Source organism: Sylvia atricapilla, chromosome 32, assembly GCF_009819655.1.
Source record: "Sylvia atricapilla isolate bSylAtr1 chromosome 32, bSylAtr1.pri, whole genome shotgun sequence".
In the NCBI taxonomy this organism is placed as follows: domain Eukaryota; kingdom Metazoa; phylum Chordata; class Aves; order Passeriformes; family Sylviidae; genus Sylvia; species Sylvia atricapilla.
In genome coordinates, this window is record NC_089171.1 from 270024 (window position 1) to 292665 (window position 22642).

The 22642-nt window shown below is 53.3% G+C and overlaps 1 protein-coding gene and 1 long non-coding RNA gene across 2 annotated transcripts; both read left to right on the forward strand.

The window, feature by feature from the left end:
* The first annotated feature begins 10143 nt into the window (after positions 1–10143).
* Positions 10144–11108, forward strand: LOC136373137 (uncharacterized). Its single transcript, XR_010745586.1, has 4 exons — positions 10144–10155; positions 10271–10306; positions 10476–10541; positions 10969–11108. It is a non-coding gene; the product is annotated as an uncharacterized lncRNA (long non-coding RNA).
* Positions 11109–17902: 6794 nt separating this feature from the next.
* On the forward strand, positions 17903–20592 carry QPRT (quinolinate phosphoribosyltransferase). The gene is made up of 3 exons (XM_066338079.1): positions 17903–18490; positions 19229–19360; positions 20407–20592. Exons 1-3 carry the CDS (start codon positions 17903–17905, stop codon positions 20590–20592), a joined length of 906 nt encoding a protein of 301 aa, XP_066194176.1.
* The last annotated feature ends 2050 nt before the right edge of the window (positions 20593–22642 follow it).

Below are 22642 nucleotides of genomic sequence, written 5' to 3' on the forward strand. Positions count from 1 at the left end.
TCTAAAAGGTCACCGGAGGGGGCTGTGACCCCATTGATAAGGGGAAATAACCTTGCAGATCAAGAGGCTAAGCGGGCTGCATTAATGACTCTAAAGGGGTGCATAAGTAAAGCGAAAGCCTGAGAAGAGTGCGAGATCTGTGGAGAACACTTGGATGAGCCCCCATGTTATGTTTGCTGCAAAAAAATTGGGCTAGAAGCAATAAAGTGCACATGCGATGAGGAGAAATACACACACTGCCCCATGCATGACAGAGGTCACCACATTTTGAGTTTCACTATCCAAGAGAAGGATAGATTGAGTCAAATGGGAGTTAGGGAAAATAATAATGGGAAATGGGAACTCCCAGATGGTCGGGAGGTTCTCCCAAAACCTCTGGCCCTAAGAATAATGCAGAAATTTCATGATCTAACTCACTGGGGAGCTCAGGCATTAGTAGATCAGTTTGCAAATAAATACATGTGCATTGGGATACATAATATTGCAAAACGCGTTGTAGGAGACAGTATGACTTGTCAGAAAGTCAATAAACATCAGTTAAGAGAAAAAGTACATGGAGGAAGAGAATTAGCCCATAGGCCATTTGCAAAGATGCAAATAGACTTCACTGAGTTACTGAAGGTTGGGAGATACAAATACCTATTGGTAATAGTAGATCATCTAACTCAGTTTGTAGAGGCATTTCCAGCAGCATGGGCTACTGCCCAGACAGTAGTAAAAATACTATTAGAACAAATTATTCCCCGGTATGGGGCAATAGAGGTAATTGATTCTGATAGGGGCCCTCACTTTGTGTCTAAAGTGGCAGAAGAGACTCTCCAGTCTTTAGGCACTAAGTGGCAGTATCACACTCCTTGGCACCCACAAAGTTCAGGAAAAGTTGAGCAGATGAATGGAGAAATAAAGAAACAGTTGACAAAGCTGATGTTGGAAACAAAAATGCCATGGGTCAAGTGCCTTCCCTTAGCACTACTGAATATAAGAACGCAGCCCCGCACAGATGTCGGGATTTCTCCTTTTGAAATGTTATATGGAATGCCATAGGATCTCAAAATTCCACAGGATCATCCCCAGTTAGAAGAATGACAAATTAATCCATATCTAATACAATTAATGACTAGAAGGGAGAGACTGCGAGCCAAAGGTTTGGCAGTCCAGAGACCACCTTTAGATGTAGCAGTGCACAAAATCAAACCAGGAGACAAAATATTAAGTCATAGAAAGAATATTCCCTGACTCCTCGTTGGGAAGGACCCTATGTTGCTTTACTCACTACAGAAACTGCTATCCGGACAGCTGAAAGAGGGTGGACTCACGCAAGCCGAGTGAAAGGGCCTGTCCAAGACTCTTCTTCCTGGCAAGTTATCGGCAGACCTGGAGATTCAAAGATCGCACTCAAAAGGACATAAATGAACTGATTGGTAACAGAAGGACACACAAGCAATTATCATGAAGTAACTGAACCACATGTAAATAGTAGTGAGAATTTAATGTGAAAAATCCTAATTGTAATTGTTACACTTTTGTATGCTGTATTTGTAAAGTGTGCCGAGAATGGTGGTGGTTCCATTGTCAATAAGGATACCCTCCTTCTGGAGTGTGTAGCCCTTGTTGAAAACAAGAAAGGGAAATCTCCAAATTTGCCTTAGACTTTAAAGTATTTAAAAACAGACAGACAAACAAACAAAAAAAAACCAAACACAAAAAAAAGCACCCAAAAAACGGGGTTTCCAATGAATTGTGAAGGGTATTTGTATATGGAATTCAGCCTGAATACTTTTGGTATCATTCCAACGAACCAATCCCATTTGTAACAGAAATTTTAGAGGAGTGTGACCATAGAGCTCTGGAAGGAGTCAAGTGTGATATACCTTTAGTGAAAAGATAAAAATTTGGAATCTTATAAGCAGAGGCAAGTGAACCAGCATTAATGCTCCTGAAGAATACTCTTGCTGCTGAGAAGATGGTACCCCCCATGGCTCGAAGCAACCGAATCGACGGGCGAGGCAGAGGGGTAAGAAAGTGTGGAGAACAAAGTCCCATGAATGAGACTGTGCAAAAATGCTGGAAAAGCTGCCTCGTATCACTAGAAAAAGGCACCTATGACTCCACAGGCAAAAGCTCTAGCAAGCCCCTGAGATCAAAAGAAAATTTAAAAGTAATATGTAGACAAAAGGACTCCCACCCTTCACGGCATGCATTAAGACTTATGGTATTTGTAATATTCTGTGATTTAGTAATGACAGAAATTGATCAATATGAACACCAACCATTCAAGTGGTCTCTAGTTAGAGGGGAAGACCAGCAGGTGATTCAGACAATTACTACTCCGGGAGCCCCTAGTTTTACGCCCACCCTGTGTCAAATAGAGCCCATAGAATCCTGTCCGAATCTGAAGGGATTCTATATCTGTCCTAGTTCGAATCCTGGGAAAGGATATTGCCGTAGTCCAGGGCATTATTACTGTGCATATTGGGGATGTGAAACTATTGCGGCTGACTGGAGCCCGGGAGCGGGTCCTGATAAGTTCCTCAAAGTAGGGTGGGGACCACGGGGATGTGATCCACCTGAAAAGGATTCATATGGTGGCATTCAGCTAGGCCCCCGGCGTGGCATCCCACTAGGCAAAGTGAATTGTAAATTCATATATGTGAACATATCTAAGCCTATGGATCCTGGCTGGATGACTGGAAAAACATGGGGCATGAGATTTTGAAAGTCTGGTACTACTAGAGGTGGGTTGTTCCTTATCAAGAAAGAAATGGTAACACCTGAACCACAAGCAGTAGGTCCCAACCCAGTTATTAGCCACCTGAGAGACTCAGAAGTTCCACACATAACAGAGGCCCCAGTCTTGAATATTACCAATAGAGCAGAACTTAATACAAGTTCAAGTTTAAAAGAAGACCCATTGTGGAAACTCTTAAATACCACATATCAAGTTTTGAACTCTACTAACCCAAACTTAACCCAACATTGTTGGTTATGTTATGATGTCAAACCACCTTTTTATGAATCAGTAGGAGTCCGTTCAAGAATAAGACGAATTAATGGATCAAGCACATCCCAGTGTCTATGGAGAGAGAAGAAACAAGGGATAACAATGCAATACGTATCTGGGAAGGGAAGGTGCATAGGTAACGTGCCCCCAAGTAGACAACACCTGTGCGGAATAATAACCTCCCTGAAAGAAAAAACCACCTGCAGACTGGCTAGTACCAGACAGCAATACCAAATGGATTTGTTCAAAGACCGGAGTCACCCCTTGTCTATCCCTTAAACTATTCAATGAGAGTGAAGAATACTGTATACAAGTGACTGTTATCCCTAGAATAATATACCATTCCGAAAATTTCATGTATGATCACCTAAACTCCCATCATTTGCAGAAATGAGAACCTATCACTCTCTCTGCCCTAACAGTCGCTGTCTTGATAGTTGTAGGAGCTGCGGGAGCAGGGACAGGAATAACTTCACTGGTTCAGCAGAATCAAAAATTCCAATAATTAAGAATAGCTGTAGATGAAGATTTAGCTCGGATAGAAGAATCAATTAGTGCTTTAGAGAAATCAGTCAGGTCACTGTCAGAAGTAGTCCTACAAAACCGAAGAGGGTTAGATCTCATGTTTCTTCAACAAGGCGGGTTATGTGCTGCCTTGGGAGAACAATGTTGTGTTTATGCAGATCATACCGGAGTGGTAAGAGATACCACGGCTAAACTCAGAGAAGGCCTGGAAAAGAGAAAATGAGAACGGGAAGCTCAACAGAGTTGGTACGAGTCCTGGTTTAATTACTCCCCCTTGCTAACTACACTGTTATCAACCATTGTAGGACCAGTAATCTTGCTAGTTCTGGGATTAACGTTTGGACCATGTATATTCAATAAACTAATTGAAATAGTAAAAAGTAGATGAGAAGCAGCACACTTAATGCTCATCCAAGCCAAATATGAGCCAACTGAAAATGAAGGTATAGAAGCTAAAGCTCTGATTCTGAGTCAACAGGAGTTGCAGCAGTTCAGTGAACAAAATGGGGGGGGAAAAAAGGGGGAATTATGATAGATTACCAGCAGTAATTGTTCACTAAACCGTGCCACAGGAAGCACCTGGTGTTCTCGCCAAGACCCTCTCTTCAAACATCCGGCAAAGCAAAGTGACCAGTTTTTTTCAGGGATCAGAGCCACATTCCCACAACCACTGGACCACCAACTACCGGGAAGCAGATAAAGACCCCCCCAGCAGCACTTCGCGAAAACACAGGAGAAACAGAAAAATACACGTATCACAGGGAGCTGCAAAGTATAAAAGCAGAGACTCTCAGATAGTGATCGTGGGCCATGGTGGAGTGGAGATTCTCCCGGCCGCCCAGCGTGCTGTTTTGTTTACTGTTGCTTGCTCAATAAATTCCAATCGGATTTAATTGAGCTTGTGTCCAGTCAATTATTGGGGCACACATATAACATCCCTCACCTGCCTGTGGTCTCCCTGTTCCTCAACACTGCTCTCATCAAACCCTCGGGAAAAGCTCCTGAACACTCCAATTCCCCTATTAAAAGCAGCCACAGATGGAGGAAACCCAAATTTTGTTAGTCCGAAGTTGGAGAGATGAAATTTGTTCTGGGTGCTCAGACTATATTACCAGGGACCAGCGGGTGGCAAGGAGCCCTCATTGGGAAGATTTTAGTAGGTTTCTGGTTTACGGACCTTGCAATTTTGTGGATATAACTTCAGACATGTCTTGGGGCCCCACATCGATCTGGTGTCTATGGGGTGTCTAACCCACCATGGACTTCGCACTGCAGGTGCTGGAACCCTACAATCAATCCTAGGATTTCCCCAAAACCACCAGAGAACCCACCATGAGATCCCAAAATAAGTCCTGGAGATTCCCAAAATCCACCCTTGGAACCCCCAAACCCCTTTGCCGGAGGCACAGTGAATCCCAGGGGTCCCTGGTTTTGTTTCCAGGATGCTCCTGTCCCAGCTCAGAGCCCCTGTCAGGGTGACCCCTGAGGGCACAGATCAGGGACAGTCCCTGGCAGGGCCTCCTGGGAGCTGCCAGTGCCTCCATTCTCCACTGACATTCCGTGACATTTCCAGGAGATGTTCCCTCCTTACGGGACACTGACCCCACACAAGGGACCTGTTGTGGGGCAGATGGGAAAACCCTTCAGGCACCTGACTTGACTGTTGGCATTGGATTTTCCCCAGGAGCCAGCAGTGATCTGGAAGCTTGCCCTTTTGCCTGTTGGTCCTTGTGCCTCCTTTGAAGGAGAATTGAAGATGTTGACCCAGGAGAGGCCCAGTGGATGTGAAGCTGCTCAGCAGAGGAATTTCCAGCACCTGGACACCTGAGGGGTCATTCCAGATGCCCCCAGCGTAGGGGGTGGTGGGCTCCTTTTCCAGATCTGCGCTTCACTGGAACAGGGCTCAGGGCTGATTGAGTCTACCAGCACCAAATTCATGGAAAAGGCCATCTGGGCCTGCCTGTGGGTCTGCTGCTGGGCACAAAGGCTCTGCACAAGGATCTGGGCAGGCTGGATCCATGGGCTGAGGCCAAAGGTGTGAGGGTTAAAAAGGCCAAGTGCCGGATCCCACACAAGGGTCACAACAACCCCATGGAATGCTCCAGGCTGGCTGGAAAACTGGAAAAGGTCCTGGGGGTGCTGGGGCAGTGTCTGAATGTGAGCACAGGTGTGTCCAGGAAGGCCAGAGGCCACGGGCACCTGTGCTGTCCCAGCCATGGGGTGGCAGCAGGACCAGGGCAGTGACAGTGCCTGTGCTGGTACTGCTGAGGACCCTTGGAGACTGTGTCCAGTTCTGGGTCCTCATGGCCAGAGAGACATTGAGGGCTGGAGCACATCCAGGGAAGGGAATGGAGCTGTGGAAGGTGCTGGACCACCAGGCGTGTCCAGGGGGCTCAGGCTGGAGAAAAGGAGGCTCAGGGGGGAACCTTCTCACCCTGCACAACTCCCTGACAGGAGAGGGCAACCAGGTGAAGTTTGGTTCTGCTCCCAGGGAGCAGGGACAGGATGAGAGGCAATGAGGCATGGATTTGAGAAATCCCAACTTATCCTTTATAGTAGATGAAAGAGCATATACTGTATGTTAGAATGTATTCCAAGTAGTATTTTTTACAATATTTGAGATGGCATTTAGTGAATACCAAACACTGTATCTGTTACCCTTTTGCACATATTTAAACACCACAAGTATGGAGAATCTTCAGCATACTCAGAAGATGAACTAGAAGAACTAGCCTAAACAACAGAATAACAGGGCTAAGGGCGCAGATATAGAGAAGAAGACAAATTCTCTGATGGTGTGTTCCTTTGAAAACGTGCCAAGAAGGCCAAAGCACACATGGGAGTGATAAAAGTGGAGAGGTGAATGAAGGAAGACCAATACCAAGGCCCGGAGACCACCACCACTAAGGACTGAGCATGCCCAGAAGGGCGTGAACTAATTACCGTACCAAGCGAGGATGGGTGGGATCAGGGAATGAATATGTATGAAAAGGGTCTGTGGAATGTCATGCATATGTAAGGCCTCAGGGAAGAAGGAGGGCAAGTTCCTGAGGGACACTTTCGTGTCTTTGGTGAAATTATTCCCCACGCATCTCCACGTCAATAAATACATACTGCTGTAACAACTATTATTAGTTGTGGAGTTCTTTCCACGGCGGCGTTTCGGGCAACAGCCTCAAGCTGTGCCAGGGGAGCTTGAGGTTGGACATCTGGATGAATCCCTTCATGGAAAGGGTTGTCAGGCCTTGGAAGGGGCTGCTCAGTGAGATGATGGGGTCTCCATCCTGGAGGTGTCCCAGGAACTCTGGGATGTGGCACTCAGGTCTCTGGTGTAGTGACAAGGTGGGGGTTGGTCACAGGGTGGCCTTGATGGTCCTGGAGGGTGTTTCCAACAACACTGATCCTAGGATTCTGAGATATTCCTGGAGAAATGTTTTTTGTCTTTTTCCCCCTTCCAAGTTCTGTACTCGAGCTTCGAGTCTCCAGGGACGTTCCCCATCCCATTTCCTCCTGTCCAACCCCCTGTCCCACAGACAGAACCATGGCGTGACACAAGGGCTGTGGCAGCAGTGCCTCTCCATGGAGCAGGAACTCTTCATGACTGAGACAGTGGCCAATAGGAGCAAGAAAAAGTTCCTTCCTTAAAAGCTGGGATAACTGTAGGAATAGTTTCTCCACAGCTGAGACACAAAAGGAGAATCTTCCAGGTCACTGCTGGCTCCTGGGAAAAATCCAATGCCAACAGTCAAGTCAGGTGCCTGAAGGGTTTTCCCACCTGCCCCACAACAGGTCCCTTGTGTGGGGTCAGTGTCCTGTAAGGAGGGAACATCTCCTGGAAATGTCACGGAATGTCAGTGGAGAATGGAGGCACTGGCAGCTCCCAGGAGGCCCTGCCAGGGACTGTCCCTGATCTGTGCCCTCAGGGGTCACCCTGACAGGGGCTCTGAGCTGGGACAGGAGCACAGGACCCTCAGGTGGGCAGGTGACCCCTGCTCAGGGACAGCGCTGGGACCAGGCCAGGGCAGGGCCATCCCTGGGGCCAGGGGAGCTGTGGCAGCTGTGTCCCAGTGCCAGCCCAGCCTGGAGCACAGCCCTGCTGGGCACAGGGCCCCTGGGACCCCATGTCTGGGGCAGTTCAGCAGAGCAGGACTGGGGGATCCAGCAGGACACGGTGGTCCTGGGGGTGGGGATGGTGGGGCTGGTTTGGGGATTTTCCCCTGGGGGCCTGGAGCAGTTTGGGGCTGCAGTGCTGGGAATGGACTGCAGCCAGACACTGCAGCCACCCCAGCACTGCCCCAAGCCCAGCCCTGGTGTCCCAGTGCCACCATTCCCCAGCAGTCCCCAGTGCCTCCAGAGACTGGAGATCACAGTCACTCAGCCGTTCCCATGGCCCACGACCCCGTTGTCCTCCCACCTCCCCGTTCTCCCTGATCCCAGAGTCCTGGTGTCCCAGCAAGAGGGGTCAGTCCAGCCCTCGGTGTAGCCAAGAGGATGCAGTGGGAACAGGGACAATTCTGCTCTGACACACCAGTTTGGGGCCGGGGTCAGCTCTGGGGTGTCCCACAGGGAAAGCTCTGGGAGGGCAGGGACAGCAGGAGATGGGGGATGTGGCCCTGGGGGCTGTTGGAGGATGGATTGTGATGGAGTGGGGGCTGTCCCCACAGGGTCCCCAGCTGCCTTTGGATCCCTGCCTGCCCCCCTTGGCCCCCCGGGTGTCTGGGCCCTTCCAGGGGCAGCTGCCCCGTGCGGGAAGCCGGAGGGATGCCGGGGAGGGGGCTGGATCCGTGCCGCAGGTGGGATGGACTCTGGGCCAGGGCTGGGCTCGTGGCCAGGGCTGGGGCTGTGCCAAGCCGGGCTTTGGCCTGGGGGCTGTTGGGGAGGGCGCAGGGAGGAGTCCTGGCAGGGATAAAGGCTCTCCTGCCCCGCTGCAGCCTCAGACAGCGCTGCCCAGTGCCTGAGGAAGATGAAGGTGGCTGTGCTCAGCGTGGCCCTGCTCTTCTCCATCCTGCTGTGCCTGCCATCACAGAGCAAGGTGAGGCACCGAGGCCACGGGATGGGCTCAGGGCCGGGGGCTCTTCCCAATCCAGGGGCTCTGCCGGGCTGCCTAGCGCCAGGAGGTGCCGCTTTCTCCTTGCCACCATTGCCTCTGTCCTTCCTCTTCCCGCTGTGAAACTCCTGCGGCCAGAGCCCGGCTTCCTCACGGGATGGTCGGACCCGGCTCCTCCCTGGGAGGGCCCCAGCGCTTTCCTGTCCTGCTCTCCCCAAATCCTGTCCTCTTGGGCCTCCCCATCCCATCCTCTTGCTCCCCTCAGGCATGTCCCCACCATCTCCTCTGGTCCCACCCAAGGAGAAAGCCCAGTCCCAACCCAGGCTGAAGTGGGGCCAAGAGGTCTAAACTAATTCAAGTGCAGGCTCGGCTGAACTTGGCCAAACTGGGCTGTACTGGTCCAGTCCCAAGCCAGGCTGAACTGGCACAAAGTGGGAAATGCCGCTCCCAGGATGATTTCCAGGGCCTTCTTGCCAGTCTTTCCCCTCAGTCCATTGCCTTTCACCCTGCACTGGTGTTCCTAAATCCCTGGCAGCCAGCCCCTGCTCAGAGCAGAGGACAGCCATGGTCTGGGGGGGCTGAGGACAAACCTGTGTGCCCCCAGCCTCACTGGGCTAATTCTGACCAACCTTTTGCTCTCCTTCCACAGGCCATGGATGGCAGTGGTGGAGCTATATGTGCTGGGGTGAGTCCTGGAGCTGTGTGCACCAGTGTGGGAACTGGGGGTCAGTTTGCTTGTCCCCAACCTTTACCAGGCCTGGGGACACCCCAGTGACTGGTGACATCTTCTGGTCTCTCCACAGGAAGGTGGTGCCTATAGTAACGGACAGGTGAGTACCCTGAGCTCTTCTGCTGGGCCCAGACCTTCCCCTCTCATGGCCAGCACCCTGCAGGTTATCCCAGTACACCCCAGTGCATGCCAGTACACCCCAGAGCTTCCTAAGGCTGCACCTTCCCCAGGGTCCCAACTGTATTCCCACTCATCCCAGTATAGCCCTGTCAACCCCACTGAGCATCATGCCCAATCCATTTCCTCTCCTCTTTCCCTCCAGCCCTTTCCCTTTCTCCTTGTCCATGACAGGGGTGTTCCCAAATCCCCCTCCTTGACTGCCCCTCCCAAAGCCATCACTTTTGGTCTTCCACCCCTGTTATCTTCTGCTCCCACCCACCCTCCACTTCAGCCCCCATGGCCCCCAATGGAATTCCTGCCTTTCCACCTACATTCCCCAATTCCCATCCCTTCCACACCCCCAGCCCAACCCCTTGGGAGCTCCAGCTGCCCCCATTTCGCTTTTTATTGAGCCTTCATATCCAACTCGGTTCCCTCCTCCTTGGAGGGCCCAAATTCCTCTCGCTGTCCTTGTCTCCATCACCACCATGGTCCCTGCAGGAACAGGGATCAGGTGAAACTGGCTGGAGTGGGACTGGGGGGAGCAGAAGGGATTTTCTCGGAACAAGAGGAGCCATGGGGCCTGTGGACACCTGTGACCCTCTGAACCCTACAAGGCCCATCCCACACTAAACCTTGGTTCTCCTTCCACAGGGAGGTGTAGCAGGAGCAGGTATAGGAGGATGCATTGTGGTAAGTCTTGGAATTCGGGCACCAGTGTGCCAGCTGGGGCCATTTAGGTCCCCCCATGCCTTGCTGGGACTGGGGACACCACAGTGACCAGTGACATCTCCCCATCTCTCTACAGTATGGGAAAGGTGGCCAACGAGTGAAGAGGTCTGAGGTGGGTACCTGGAGTTCTGCTGGGACCATAACTTCCCCTGTCCTGGTCATGAGCCTCCAGAGCATCCCAGTGCACCCCAGTGTGTCCCAGTACACTCCTGCATGCCCCAGTATGTCCCAACATGCCCCAGTATCCTCCATTGTGGCTCTAACCTTGCCTTTCTCCCCAGCCCCCTGTGGCTGAACGGGTGAAGCTTCTGCGGAAGTGATGCCCAGCTGCCTCTCTGGATGCCTCGGTGAGAAATCGTGGGGGTTCTCCAGCCCCAGAAAAGATCCTCAGGGGGGCAGGGTGGATCCCTGAGCCCTTTGGGCTGTGCAGACATTGTGGATGGCAGAGGGATGTGGAGGGGGCTGTTCCTGACCCTGTGTCCTTGGCATAGGTTTTCAGGGCTGTCCCCAAGGCTTTCCTGGCCCTGGGGGGCTCTGGGGACACCCAGTGTCTCTGTGGGAGCAGGGAGGGCTCTGGGAGGTTGTGGGATATTCCAGGCTGAGGGGCTCTGGAGTCCACGTGGATCACAAGAGCCAAGTCCAGTCTCAGCTATAGCCAGGGCTCCAAATCCTGGCTCCTGCTGCAGGTCCCTGCAGAGAGAAGGGTGGGGACAAGGGCCCTCTCATTTCCTAGTGGACACTGGGATTTGTCACAATTTGGGCTCTGCCTTTCAGGCCTGGAACTGGTGGTGAGACTCGTGTCCTGTCCCTCTCCACTGGTATGAGGAGATGATCATCCCTGGATAACCCCCTTGATAGCCTGGGAGCCCTGGGAATTTCCCTGGAAGAATCAATAAACCCCTTCAGCAAAGCAACTCTGTGTATCCCTGAGTGCTTGTACTCATGTCCATGTGTGTGTTCCGTGTCTCTGAGTGTTCCCATGTCCCTGTGTGTTCTGAATCCTTGTTTGTTCTGTGCTGCCCTCTCAACCCTGGGAGTCTCTGGTTCTTCCTCCACCATGAACAGAATGACTGCAGGGGCTCCCAGAGGTCATTCTTCCTTTCCCCCTGGCCTGGACATGCCAGGCTGGCTCACCCTGCAATGTCCCCTCGGAGCTGGGAGGGATGAGGGGCAGCCAGAGTAGCCCTTGGAGTCCCCAGGGTTTTGGTCACAGAGGGACACAGTTTTTGCCCAGGGCTCTGGGAGCCCCATCCCCAGAGAGCACTGGTTGTGATCAGGGTAGGGGGGGATCATGGACAGTAGCCTGGAGTTCTGATTCCTCTGATCCCTCTAGGAGCTACAGTGCTTCCCTCCCTAAGGATCAGCACTCCTGAGCTCATGCCTATCGGGAATGAGGGACTTAAGGTCACTTAAAGGATGCCTGCTGTTCAGATGCATCTGAGGTGCCACTCCTCAAATTCAGGGGCAAATGGGAGCATGTGCCAAAGTAAATATTATGGAATTCACTGAACTATGAAATGTGAAGGAGCAAGGGTAGGAAGCAACGGAGAAGGGAGGGAGGGAGATCAATCAGGTCAGCATCACCCATGGATCCAGCAGTGTTGTGTTTGTCCTTCTTCCCATGGAGCTTCTCAGTGGTGAGGGGTCCGGAGGTCATTCTGAACTTTTCCCTGTTTATCCATTTTAGCAAAGTCAGGAATTAGGGCTCACGGGCTACACAGCTCTCTAATGCCATTGGTTAAACAATTTCCTGGCCTTGGGTGCTAATTGGTCCCAGCTCAGGCCATCTCTTCTCTTCAGCCGGAGGTTTCTGGGGTTGGTAGCCATGAGTTGGTGGTTGCCATCTGCCCCTTGGGAATTCCCTTTGACCCAGTCGGAGCCGATTCCAGCAGGGGTGCTGGGTTGGATTTCCTTGTCCACCACCACGGTTCCATTCTGCTTCCCCAGCTTTGTTCACCTCTCCCAAGACACAAGATAACCCCCAGACAATTGTCCCACCTTGATGTTATCTTAGGGTGCTCCATTCTGCGCTTGTCTCATGACAAAGTCCTCCTGTGGTGACAGATTTGGGGTTGGGCAACAGTTGTTCCTTAATCCCAACACCAGTGGAGCCTCCCCAGCCCCCAGGAGTCCTCCCTGGGTGTGCCCAAGGTGTCCCCTTCGTGTCCCAGCCTGGTGATCCCCTGGTAACTCCCCAGCCAGACTTCCTGCAGGTCTCAAAGCACAAGGTGGTCTTTGAGGGTCTGGGCTGTGACATCTTTGGGGCTCCAGTGCTGATGGCGCTGTCAGTGCTGGTCCCCATCGAGGTGTGACATGCCTTCAAGAGGCTGCGGGGTGGCCTTCATCATCACCATCATCTTCATCACCACAACCACCCGCACCATCAACCTCACCCCACCATCATCATCTTCATCACCCACACCTCCATCATCATCACCCAGTACCATCAGCCTCCATCATCATCACCACAACACCAACGGCACCATAACAGTCATCTTCATCACCTTCATCTTCATCATCCACACCATTGACATCATCACCATTACACTATTCGCACCATCATCATCATCATCTCCACATACCTCATCTTCATCTCTCATGCCTTCATCTACACTATGGTGAACTCTGTCAGCAATATCTTCATTATCCAACATTGTTGGTGCCGTCTCCATGACACCAGTAACTCCATCATCACCTCTATCATCTTCATCACTCACACCATCATCTTAATCCTTGACACCTCTGTGTTCATCACACATTCCTTCACTTTCATCCTCAATACCACCATTGGCGCCATCTTTGTCATCACCATCTTCATCATTCACACCATCATCTTCACCAGCAACTCAAATCAACATCAACAAACACTGTCATCATTACACACCACCATCGACACTGTTACCACCACACCACCCACACCTTCATCTTCATCACTAACAGCATCATCAGCAGTCAACTCCAACACAACCAACACTATCACCGTGACACTGACAACACCATAATTATCACCACCATCACTGTCACCATCATCATTACTATCATCCACACCTTGGTGTTCATCATCAACACCACAGTGAACTCCATCACTTCCATTATCATCACCCAACACCATCAACACCATCACCATCTTCCTCAACAGCATCACCATTTCATCACTTAACACCATCATCATCACCACCACCATCTTCATCATCCATCTCCATCATCATCATCATATGACCATCACTACCACCACTATCATCATCATCATCATGCCCCCCCATGATGCCCCCATGTCCCTTCAGTGCATCTTCCCATGTCCTCCTCCATGGCAACCCACATCCCTCCCCCACCTTCCATCCCCTGTTCGTGTCCCACCATGGTGCCTCCACGATCTCCATGCCCATCACCATGATGACCCCCAGATGTCCCTGATGTACCCTTCAGGTTCTTGAAGAACCAATCACTGGCCCAAATGTCTGTAACCACCATGTCCCCTGAATCCTTGTGGTGTCCCTCATCCCCCTGTCCTCACAAGGTAGCCCCTTAATGCTCCCAATGTCCCTCCCAACCTGTTGGGGGACCAGATGCTGCCCTGGGTAAACATCTGGCTGATGGGCTCCACACATCCACTGTTCCAACCATGTCTTCCCATGTCTCTCCCCATCATGACCTCCCAGTCTCTTCCCCCGTGGTGATCCCCCAAACTTCACATATCGCCCACAGCCTGTCAGAGAACCATTTGCTGGCCTGGATGCCACTCTGGGTGAACATCTGGCAGATGGGCTCCATCTATGTCCCTGCTCTTTGTCATCCTTTCCATTGACCCCCTCCCTGTCAGAGGGGAGCAGGGGGACACAGGAGGAACACAGGGCATGGTGGCCACCAGGATGGTGGCCATGGGGCTGGTGGCCACAGGGTTGGTGGTCATCAACATGGTGGCCATGGGAAGATTGATGGTCTTGGGGAGACTGGTGGCCATCAATATTATGGTCATAGGAGTTGATGGCCACTGAAATCGTGGCCATGGAGAGACAGTTGATTGCCTTCGGGGTGGTCATCATGGGGCTGGTGGGGACCAAGATATGGGTCTGGTCACCATGGGGAGTTGGTGGCTATAGGGATTGGGACAGTGGTCATGGATACGTTGGTTGCTATCAGAGTTGGTAGCTGTGGAGTTGGTGGCCATAAGGCTGGTGGCCATGGGGTCTGGTGGCCATGGAAGGCGCGAGCAATTCAGTGGCCATGAGAGTGCTGAACATGGGTCTAGTGGCCATGAGTGGGGAGTCTGTGGCCATGGATGTTGAGATGGTGGCCATCAAAAATGTGACACTCAGGGTGGTGGCCATATGTTTTTGTGGCCATGGGAGTTGGGTTGGTGGCCAAGGGGAGGTTGATGCACCCCAGAGGTTCCGCCCTTTGTCCCCCAGTGCCCCCAGATGATGCTCAAGCTGACACTGTGTTGGGGGTTAGGTTTGTCCCTTTTTCACTCTGAAGAATTTTTTCCTCTTAAGTTACCAAGAAGACCAAGTATTGGATACTTAAGAGTACTTAACCAAAACCAAAGAGGTGGCCAAAGCTCAGAGGGGAAGATAACATGAATTTTGGGGGTGAGTATTGTGGACAGGTAAAAGGATGGAGCATGAGGCAGCTGGGCTCTGTTCTTTTCGGTGTTCAGAGAGAGAGAACCGCTGGGTTGCTGCTTGCAGAGGAGTTCACTGTCGCTGGAGGGGCCCAGTCCTGGGAAATATATCATCTGCTCGCCCTGGAATTCTGAGCTTCTCTGCCGCCCTGCTGGAGCTGGGCCAGCCCTGCCCCGCCGTCGCGGCTTTTTCGGCACTGCTCCTCTTGCTGCAGTGTGACCCTGCACCCCCTGCCCTGCTGGGACATCTTGCACCTGCCTGCCTGGGACATCCTGCCACTCCAGCCATCAGCCTGGGACTTTCCACTGTTCCAGCTTGGTGCTCTGAGGATCCTACAGGGGCACTGAGACCAAACTGCCCTGGGTGTTTTTTGTGAAGCAAAGCCTTTGAGGTTCTTGGTACTGTTTTTGTTATTAATGCTGAAGTTGCTTTTTGTTTGCTTTGTTATACATACTAGTAAAGAACTGCTATTTCTATCCCCAAATCTTTGCCTAAAAGCCTCTAACTGCAAATTTATAATTGGAAAAAGGGTGGGGGTGGTGGAGGTGGGTGGTTTACATTCTCCATTCCAAGGGAAGCTCCAGCTTTCCCTGGCAGATACTTGTCTTCCCAAACCAAGACACGCTGCTGTCACTGTCACATTGGCTGGCAGTGCTCAAGATCTCATTCCCCACTGTCCTCCTGGGCAATACCCTCACGTTCATTGCTGGGAATTCCCTGCAGGCAGAGGGGGAGCAGGACGAGTCCCCATGTCCCCACAACCCTGTGTCCCAGCATCCCAAATCCCCCCCTTCCCATGGCCCTGTGTCCCACCTGAACCCTGCCTTCTGCTCATGAGTCACCTCTGTGGTCACCTTCACGGTCCATGGTCACTTCCAGCTCCTCCCTTGTCCCCTCTCTCTCCATTCTTCTATCCCTTTGATCATCTCCAGGTGGTCCTGACCATCTCCATGTCTCCACCACCATCTCTCTGTCCCCTCTTCGTGTCCCACTACCATGTCCTATTCACCTTGAACATCTCCATATCTCCCCTCGTATCCTGCCCATGTCCCCACCACACTCTCCACATTACATTGCCCATCTCCATGTCCCCAGTTCCAACTTTCTGTCTCCTCCACCTCCTCCCTGTCCCCTCCACCTCCTCTCTGTCCCCTCCACATGTGCCACCACCATGTCCTGGTCACCTCCACGATCTCCAGGTGTCCTTGACTGTGCCTTCTCCCTCCCTGCTCCCCCCACCATCTCCTGGTCACTTCAACCATCTGATCCCTCTTCTCACCATCATCCCCATGTCCCCACCATCATCTCCAGCTGACACTGACGATCCCTGTGTCACCTCCACAGTCTGCTGTCACCCTGACCATCTCCTCCTGGATACCACCCCCATGACCCTGCTACCATGTCCTCTCCATGTCCCTAACTCCGTGTCTGGGTCCCATCTTGTCCCTGCTCCCACTGTCATCTCCATGTCACCTCTGCTGTCCCCTCCACCATGGCCTGGTCACCGCAATCTCCTCCCTGTGTCCTCCCTTCCAGGTCCTTCTGGTCTCCTCTCCTCCCATCTCCATCTTCTCCCCTCAGCCCAACCTTGTCCCGCCCCTTGGCCCCAGCTCCAGCCACAGGAACACCTCTGGCACTGTCACCACCACACCCCTGGCACTGTCACCACCCCGCACCACGCCCCTACCCCATGCCTTGTTTTCCCCGTCGCATCCCAATGTCCTATATCACAGGTAGTGCAGGAATACCCCTGCCACTGTCACCTCCTGTCACCCCCATGTGTCAGTCACCCCCGATGCCACTGTAAACTCCCCCCCAAGTGACATTGATGGGGTGGGGCAGGGTCTGAACTGGGGGGGCAGGTTGGGGGAATCACCTAATGTCATCTGGTGCCACCCCAAGTACCCCCCGTCCATGGGGTGCCACCCCAGCGTCCCCCAACGCTCCCCGCCAGGGTCATTTATTGTCAATAAAGGGAATTTCCTCTCCTCCACCCCAAACCTGGTTGGGTGTGGGTTTTTTTTTTTTTTGTGGGTGGAGACCCCCGGGGCAGCCAATCACAGCCCGGGGTCGGGCGCTGGGGCAAGGCTGGCCACGCCCCCAGGTAAGAAATTCCCCCGACCTCTACTTCTGGCTTCAGTCGCCTCCGACTCTCGACTGGTCAGTGGGGCTCCCCTCCCCGACTTGGGAGTCTTGGGAAGGAGATGGGGCATGGGGGAGGGGCGGGTGATGTGGCCAACCCCGACCGGACTTTGGACTCCCCTGAGCTGGGGGGAAGGGGACCCACATTTGGGGTGCCCATGGGGGAGGGGGGGGGGCGGGAACCACATTTAATCTCCTTCCTGGATTCCCGAATCCACCCCAGAGCCCAAATAACCCCCCCGAATCCCCCCGCACCCAAAAATCTCCAAAATCCCTATAGGACCCAAATATCCCCTCCTGGACCCTCCTAGGACCCCCCCAACGTCCCCCCAGGACCCGCCCAAATCTCCTTCCCAGGAACCAATAACCTCCCAAATGGCCCCAATAACCCCTCCCCAGGACCTCAATATCTCCTCAAGGACCCTCCTGGGACCCTCAAAACCCCTCAACATCGCCCCCCAAATCCTATTAAGGAGACACCAGGCGCCCTCCCAAAATTCCCCCAAGGATTCCAATATCCCCCAAACCCCCTCAAGACCAACCCAGATTTCCCCTTCAACCCCCCAATGACCCCTAAATCCCCTTCAGACTCAAATATCTCCCTGAAAATCCTCCCCGTATCCCAGTATCCCCTCAAGGACCTTCCCGGGACCCTCAAGCTGCCCCGGCATTCCCTCAAAACTCCCAGAAGTACCCCCGTATCTCCCAATCCCCCCAAAGACCAACCCCAATTTCCTCTTCAGCGCCTTAATAACCCCCAAATCATCTCTAGACCCAAATATCTCCTTGAAAAAAAATCCCACCGCGGTCTCCAACACCCTGTCAGGGACCCTCCTAGGACCCCAATAAACCCTCCGAGACCCTTCCCCACGACCCCAATTCCCCGCCTCGCCCTTCGCAGTCCGCAGGTAACGCCGCTGTCGCTCTGCCCAGGCGCCCAGACCATGGCCAGCTCGGCGCCCCCCGGCCGGGGCTGGGCCCCCGCGCCGCCCCCGCACCGCCTGCGCTCCCTGGCGCGCACCTGGCTGGACGAGGACGCGCCGTGGCCGGACGCGGCGGTGGCGGCCGCGGGGGACGCCGTGACCCGCGCGGAGCTGCTCAGCAAGGGCGGCGGCGGTTCGGGGGGCGTCCTGGCGGGGGCCCCCTTCGCCGAGGCCGTTTTCGGGGTGTCGCAGTGTCGGGTCACCTGGAGGGTGCCCGAGGGGGCGGCGCTGCCCCCAGGGCGGGTGGTGGTGGCCGAGGTGGAGGGTCCGGCCGCGGGGGTGCTGGGTGGGGAGAGAGTGGCCCTCAATATTTTGGGGCGCTGCAGCGGGGTGGCCTCGATGGCCGCGAGGGCCGTGGGGGTGGCTCGGGCACAGGGCTGGGCGGGGGTCGTGGGGGGCACCCGAAAAACCACACCCGGCTTCCGCTTGGCGGAGAAATACGCGCTGGGGGTGGGGGGCGCCGACCCCCACCGGGGAGGTTTGGGGGGACTCCTCCTGCTCAAGGACAATCACCGAGCGCTGGCGGCGGCAGCGGGGGGACTCGAGCAGGTGGGGACGCCGAACTTGGGACAGTGGGGGGGGGTCCTTGAATTGGGGGGTGCTGGGTATTGGGGGACTCTAGAATTTGGGTGGTAATGGTGGCAGAACCCCGGGATTGTGGGTGCTAGGCGGGGAAGCTCGGAGATTTGGGGGCCCGGGCCCCAGTTTGGGGGAGAGATTATTGGGGGAGCCTTGAATCGGCAGGTTCTGGGTGGTAGGCGTGACAACCCCAAATTTGGGACTGTTGCATAGGAGGAATATGAGGTTTGGAGGAAATGGGGGGTTTTGGTGGAGTGGGCTCGATTTTTGGGGAGAGTGATGGCATGGGGTTCCCCGAATTTCGAGGGGAATGAGGAAACAGCAGTATATGAAGGGGTACCAATTTTGGGACAGACTCTTGGACTGGGGTATTCTGGGCATGGACTGGTGTGGGATAACCCCTGGACTGGAGGGGAGGTGTGTTGGGGACACCAGTTTGGGAGGGAAATTAGCAGGGGTAACCCCTGAATGGGGGGGTGGTGATCATGTCTTGCATAACTCTATATTTGGGTGACTGTAGGTGGGGCAACCCCAATTCTGGGGTCGGGAGACAACCCTTGAATTGGGGGGGATCTGGGGAGAGGATCCCAATTTGTAGGGATCAGTGTGGGGAGGCGATGGGGGGACCCCCATTTTACCCTGCCCCACATTGGGCCTGAGGGATTGGGCATAACTCTGCATTTCCCCCTTGACCCCCCTGTTCCCCAGATGATTCTGAGGGTGCGCCGGGCCGGGGGCTTCACCCGCCGGTTGGGGGTCGAGTGCTCGAGTGCAGATGAGGCGCTGGCAGCTGCAGGAGCAGGGTCTGACATCGTCCTGCTGGACAACCTGGCCCCCCAGGTGAGCCCCAAAATCGGAGAGGAGGCAACAATGGTGAGACCCCAGGTGTGGGCTGGACCCCAAAAATGGGGCATTGAACTCTAAAAATGGGGTTAAACCCCAAAAATGGGGTACAGATCTCTCAAAAAGTAGGAGGGTAACACCATAGATTTGACCTCTCCTCCTACCAGGTGAGTTCCCAAAATCTCTTAGGGGCTCCCAAGAACAGTAGAAGCTCTCAGGTGTGAGGCTAGACCCCAGAAATGGAGGACTGCACCCTTTAAAATGGGAGGCAGAGCAGTGAAATGGCTTGAATACCCCAAAAAAGGGAGGATGACTCCATAGATCCAGGCCCTGCTCCCCTCAGTTGAGCCCCCAAAATCAAGGGGAGTGGCAAAAATGCGGGACACCCAGGGGTGAGGCTGCACCAGGAAAATGGGGATCTGCTGTAGATGTGGGGCAGTCCCAAAGATACAAGGGGAAATCCCAATTCTGGGGGGTCAGAGGGTTGGGTAATCCCAATTTTGGGTGTTTTGGGTGGAAGGACCCTTGACTTGGGGAGTTTAGGTGAGGGGATGACAGCGTAGGGCTTAGTGGGTGGGCAAATGCCTGGATTTGAGGGGTTGGGTGAGGGGGCACAATTTTGGGAGGTTCTGGGTGGGTGGACCCCAATTTGGGTGGTCAGTGGATTGGAGAGCCCAAATTTGGGGTTGTTCTGGAGACCAGTGGTGGGTGGGGCCCCCAATTGGGCAGATGTTTGGTGGGAAACTCGTATTTCTATTGGGTTTCTGGTTTAAGGGGGATAACCATTGATTTGGAGGGTTTGGGGGTGGACTCTCCAATTTTGGAGCTCTATGGGTGGAATAATCCCTGAACTGGTGGTCTGTGGGGCGAGGGGCGGGGGGGGCGGGTGGGGGGGGGAGGAAATTGGGAAGATTTGGGCAATGAAACCACCAATTTTGGGGGGAATTCTGCACCACGTAGCATCCATTGTACATTCATATGTCCAGTGTAGCCCCAAATTTTGGGGAGGGAGTGTTCCCTGCTAACAGGCTGTCCTCTGCCAGGAGCTGCATGCGGTGGCGGCGCAGGTCAAGGCTGCACACCCTGGAGTGACAGTGGAGGCCAGCGGGGGGATCGTTTTGGAGACCCTCCCCCAGTTTTTGGGGCCCCACATTGACGTGGTGTCCATGGGCTGTCTGACCCACAGTGCCCCTGCCCTGGACTTTGCACTGCGGGTGCTGGAACCCTAAAATCCATCCCAGGATCCTGAAAACCCACCCTAGGACCCCCAAAATCTAACCTAGGACTCCAAAAATCTACTCCAGAACGCCAAAAGCCAACCTGAGATACCCAAATCCATCCTGGGGAGGGCGAAACTCAGCGTGAAACTCCAATATCCATCCTGGGAATCCTCAAGCCCCAAAGGCCCCAAAACTGGGGGCGCTGTGAAATCTGGAACTGAGTCCTCCTAACCACCAGGAGGTGCCAATGCCTGCAACCCCACCCACATCTTGTGACCCACAAAATCCATCTCAGACCTGAAAATCTATCTTGTAAACCCCTAAATCAGCTCTAGGATGCCAAAAATACACCCTGGGGCCCTCCAAAATCTGCCCTGGGACCCCCAAATTCCCCCTGAGACCCTACACAGCCCACCCTGAGGATCCCAAATCTCCGTCCTGGGTTCCTCCCACTCACCTCTCCCCTCTAAGGTGGACCCAAAACTCCACCCTGAGGTCTCTCCATCCCCCTTTTCTCTTTGTACCCCCAAATAAACCCCTACCTCACCTCCCTCACATGTCCCCCCTTTTTTTTCCACGGTGTCACCCTCAAAATCCACCATCGAGTGCAAAACCAGCTACTTTATAACCAACAAAAGGGGGGGGGGTGTGACCACTGGCCCGCTGACCCCCTACTCCAAACCAGTATCAGTTCCGCTGGTCAAGACTGGGATCAGCCTTTTGCAAAAAAGCCCCATCTCCTTCCTGAGAAACAGGAATAAAAAATAGAAATCCCTTGGCTTGGTGAGAGAATTGGCACTTGAGGAGTGATCCCATAGCTGGGACAGGAATTTATAGGGCCCAGACAGAGTTTAGGGGTCTCAGATCTCAGTTTGAGAGTCCCACACCCAGTTGGAGGATCCCAAATCCCACTTTGAGGGGCCCAAACTCTAGGGGAAGAGCTTGGTGGTCTAGACCCAGTTTGAGGATTCCCGACGCCAGTTAGAGAGGCCTAGGTCCCAGTTTAGAGAGCTGAGACCCCAGTGTGAGGATCCCAGATCCTGCTGGAGGGCTGCAGACCCTAGTTCAGGGGTCCCAGATCTCAGTTTGAGAATCCCAGACCCAGTTTAAAGAGCCCAGATTACAGTTTGAGGGTCCCAGTTTAAGAGTCCAGGACCTGAACTCCCAGTTTGAGGGACCAGATCTCCAGTTCAGAGGTCCCAGATCCCAGTTTGAGGCTTCCAGACCCACCACCAGCACACCTGGCACCACCACAACACTGGGAATTGGGATCAGAGGAGAAATCCTGCTGTAAATCACAAAATCAGGCTGTAATTCCTGGCCTTGTCCCTCCCAGCCCCATCACGCCTGTGTGTGCCCACCTGCCCGCAGGTACCTTTGGGATTGTTTCAGGTGTAATTGGAATCTTCCGAAATAATCTGCAATTTTACACCTAAATCTCCTCTGGGGCCTTTCTTTTGGGTGATTTTCGGGATTAAACAGGAGTGTTACTCTCTGCAGCTCTTAAGGATGTGGGAATCCATTAGCCTGAATTGCCAGGCCCTTTGCATGAGCAGCATGATATACTGAAACTGGAAAGACCCCAAATATCACTTCAAATTTTGCCAGGTGAAGGGAAAGATCCATTTATCATGATGGATTTACCTCTCTGGTCTCACTGTGTTGTGCAGCAATGGGAATTATCTCCTCCAGAGTGAATTTCAAGGTGCTGGCTTCTATCATCTATCAGTTCTATGAGAGAAAGAATTAAAGGGAAGAAAGGGGCAAAGATCCCAAAGATCAAACTCCTTCCCTGTAGAGAACCCTCCTCAAGATCTGAGCAATGACTCAAACTTACACAATTATTCAATAATTCCCAAAGATGGAGCAGTTCCAAAATTATTCAGATCCCACTGAAAATGGCTCAGTTGCTTCCAAAGTTATTAAAAGGGTCAGTATTGAACTGGTATGGTACCAGTAAAAACCAGTATGGAGCCAGTAAGAGATTGGTACTAGACCAGTATGCAGCCAGTTGGGCTAGTGGGGGACCAGTACTTGACCAGTATTGGACCGATATAGA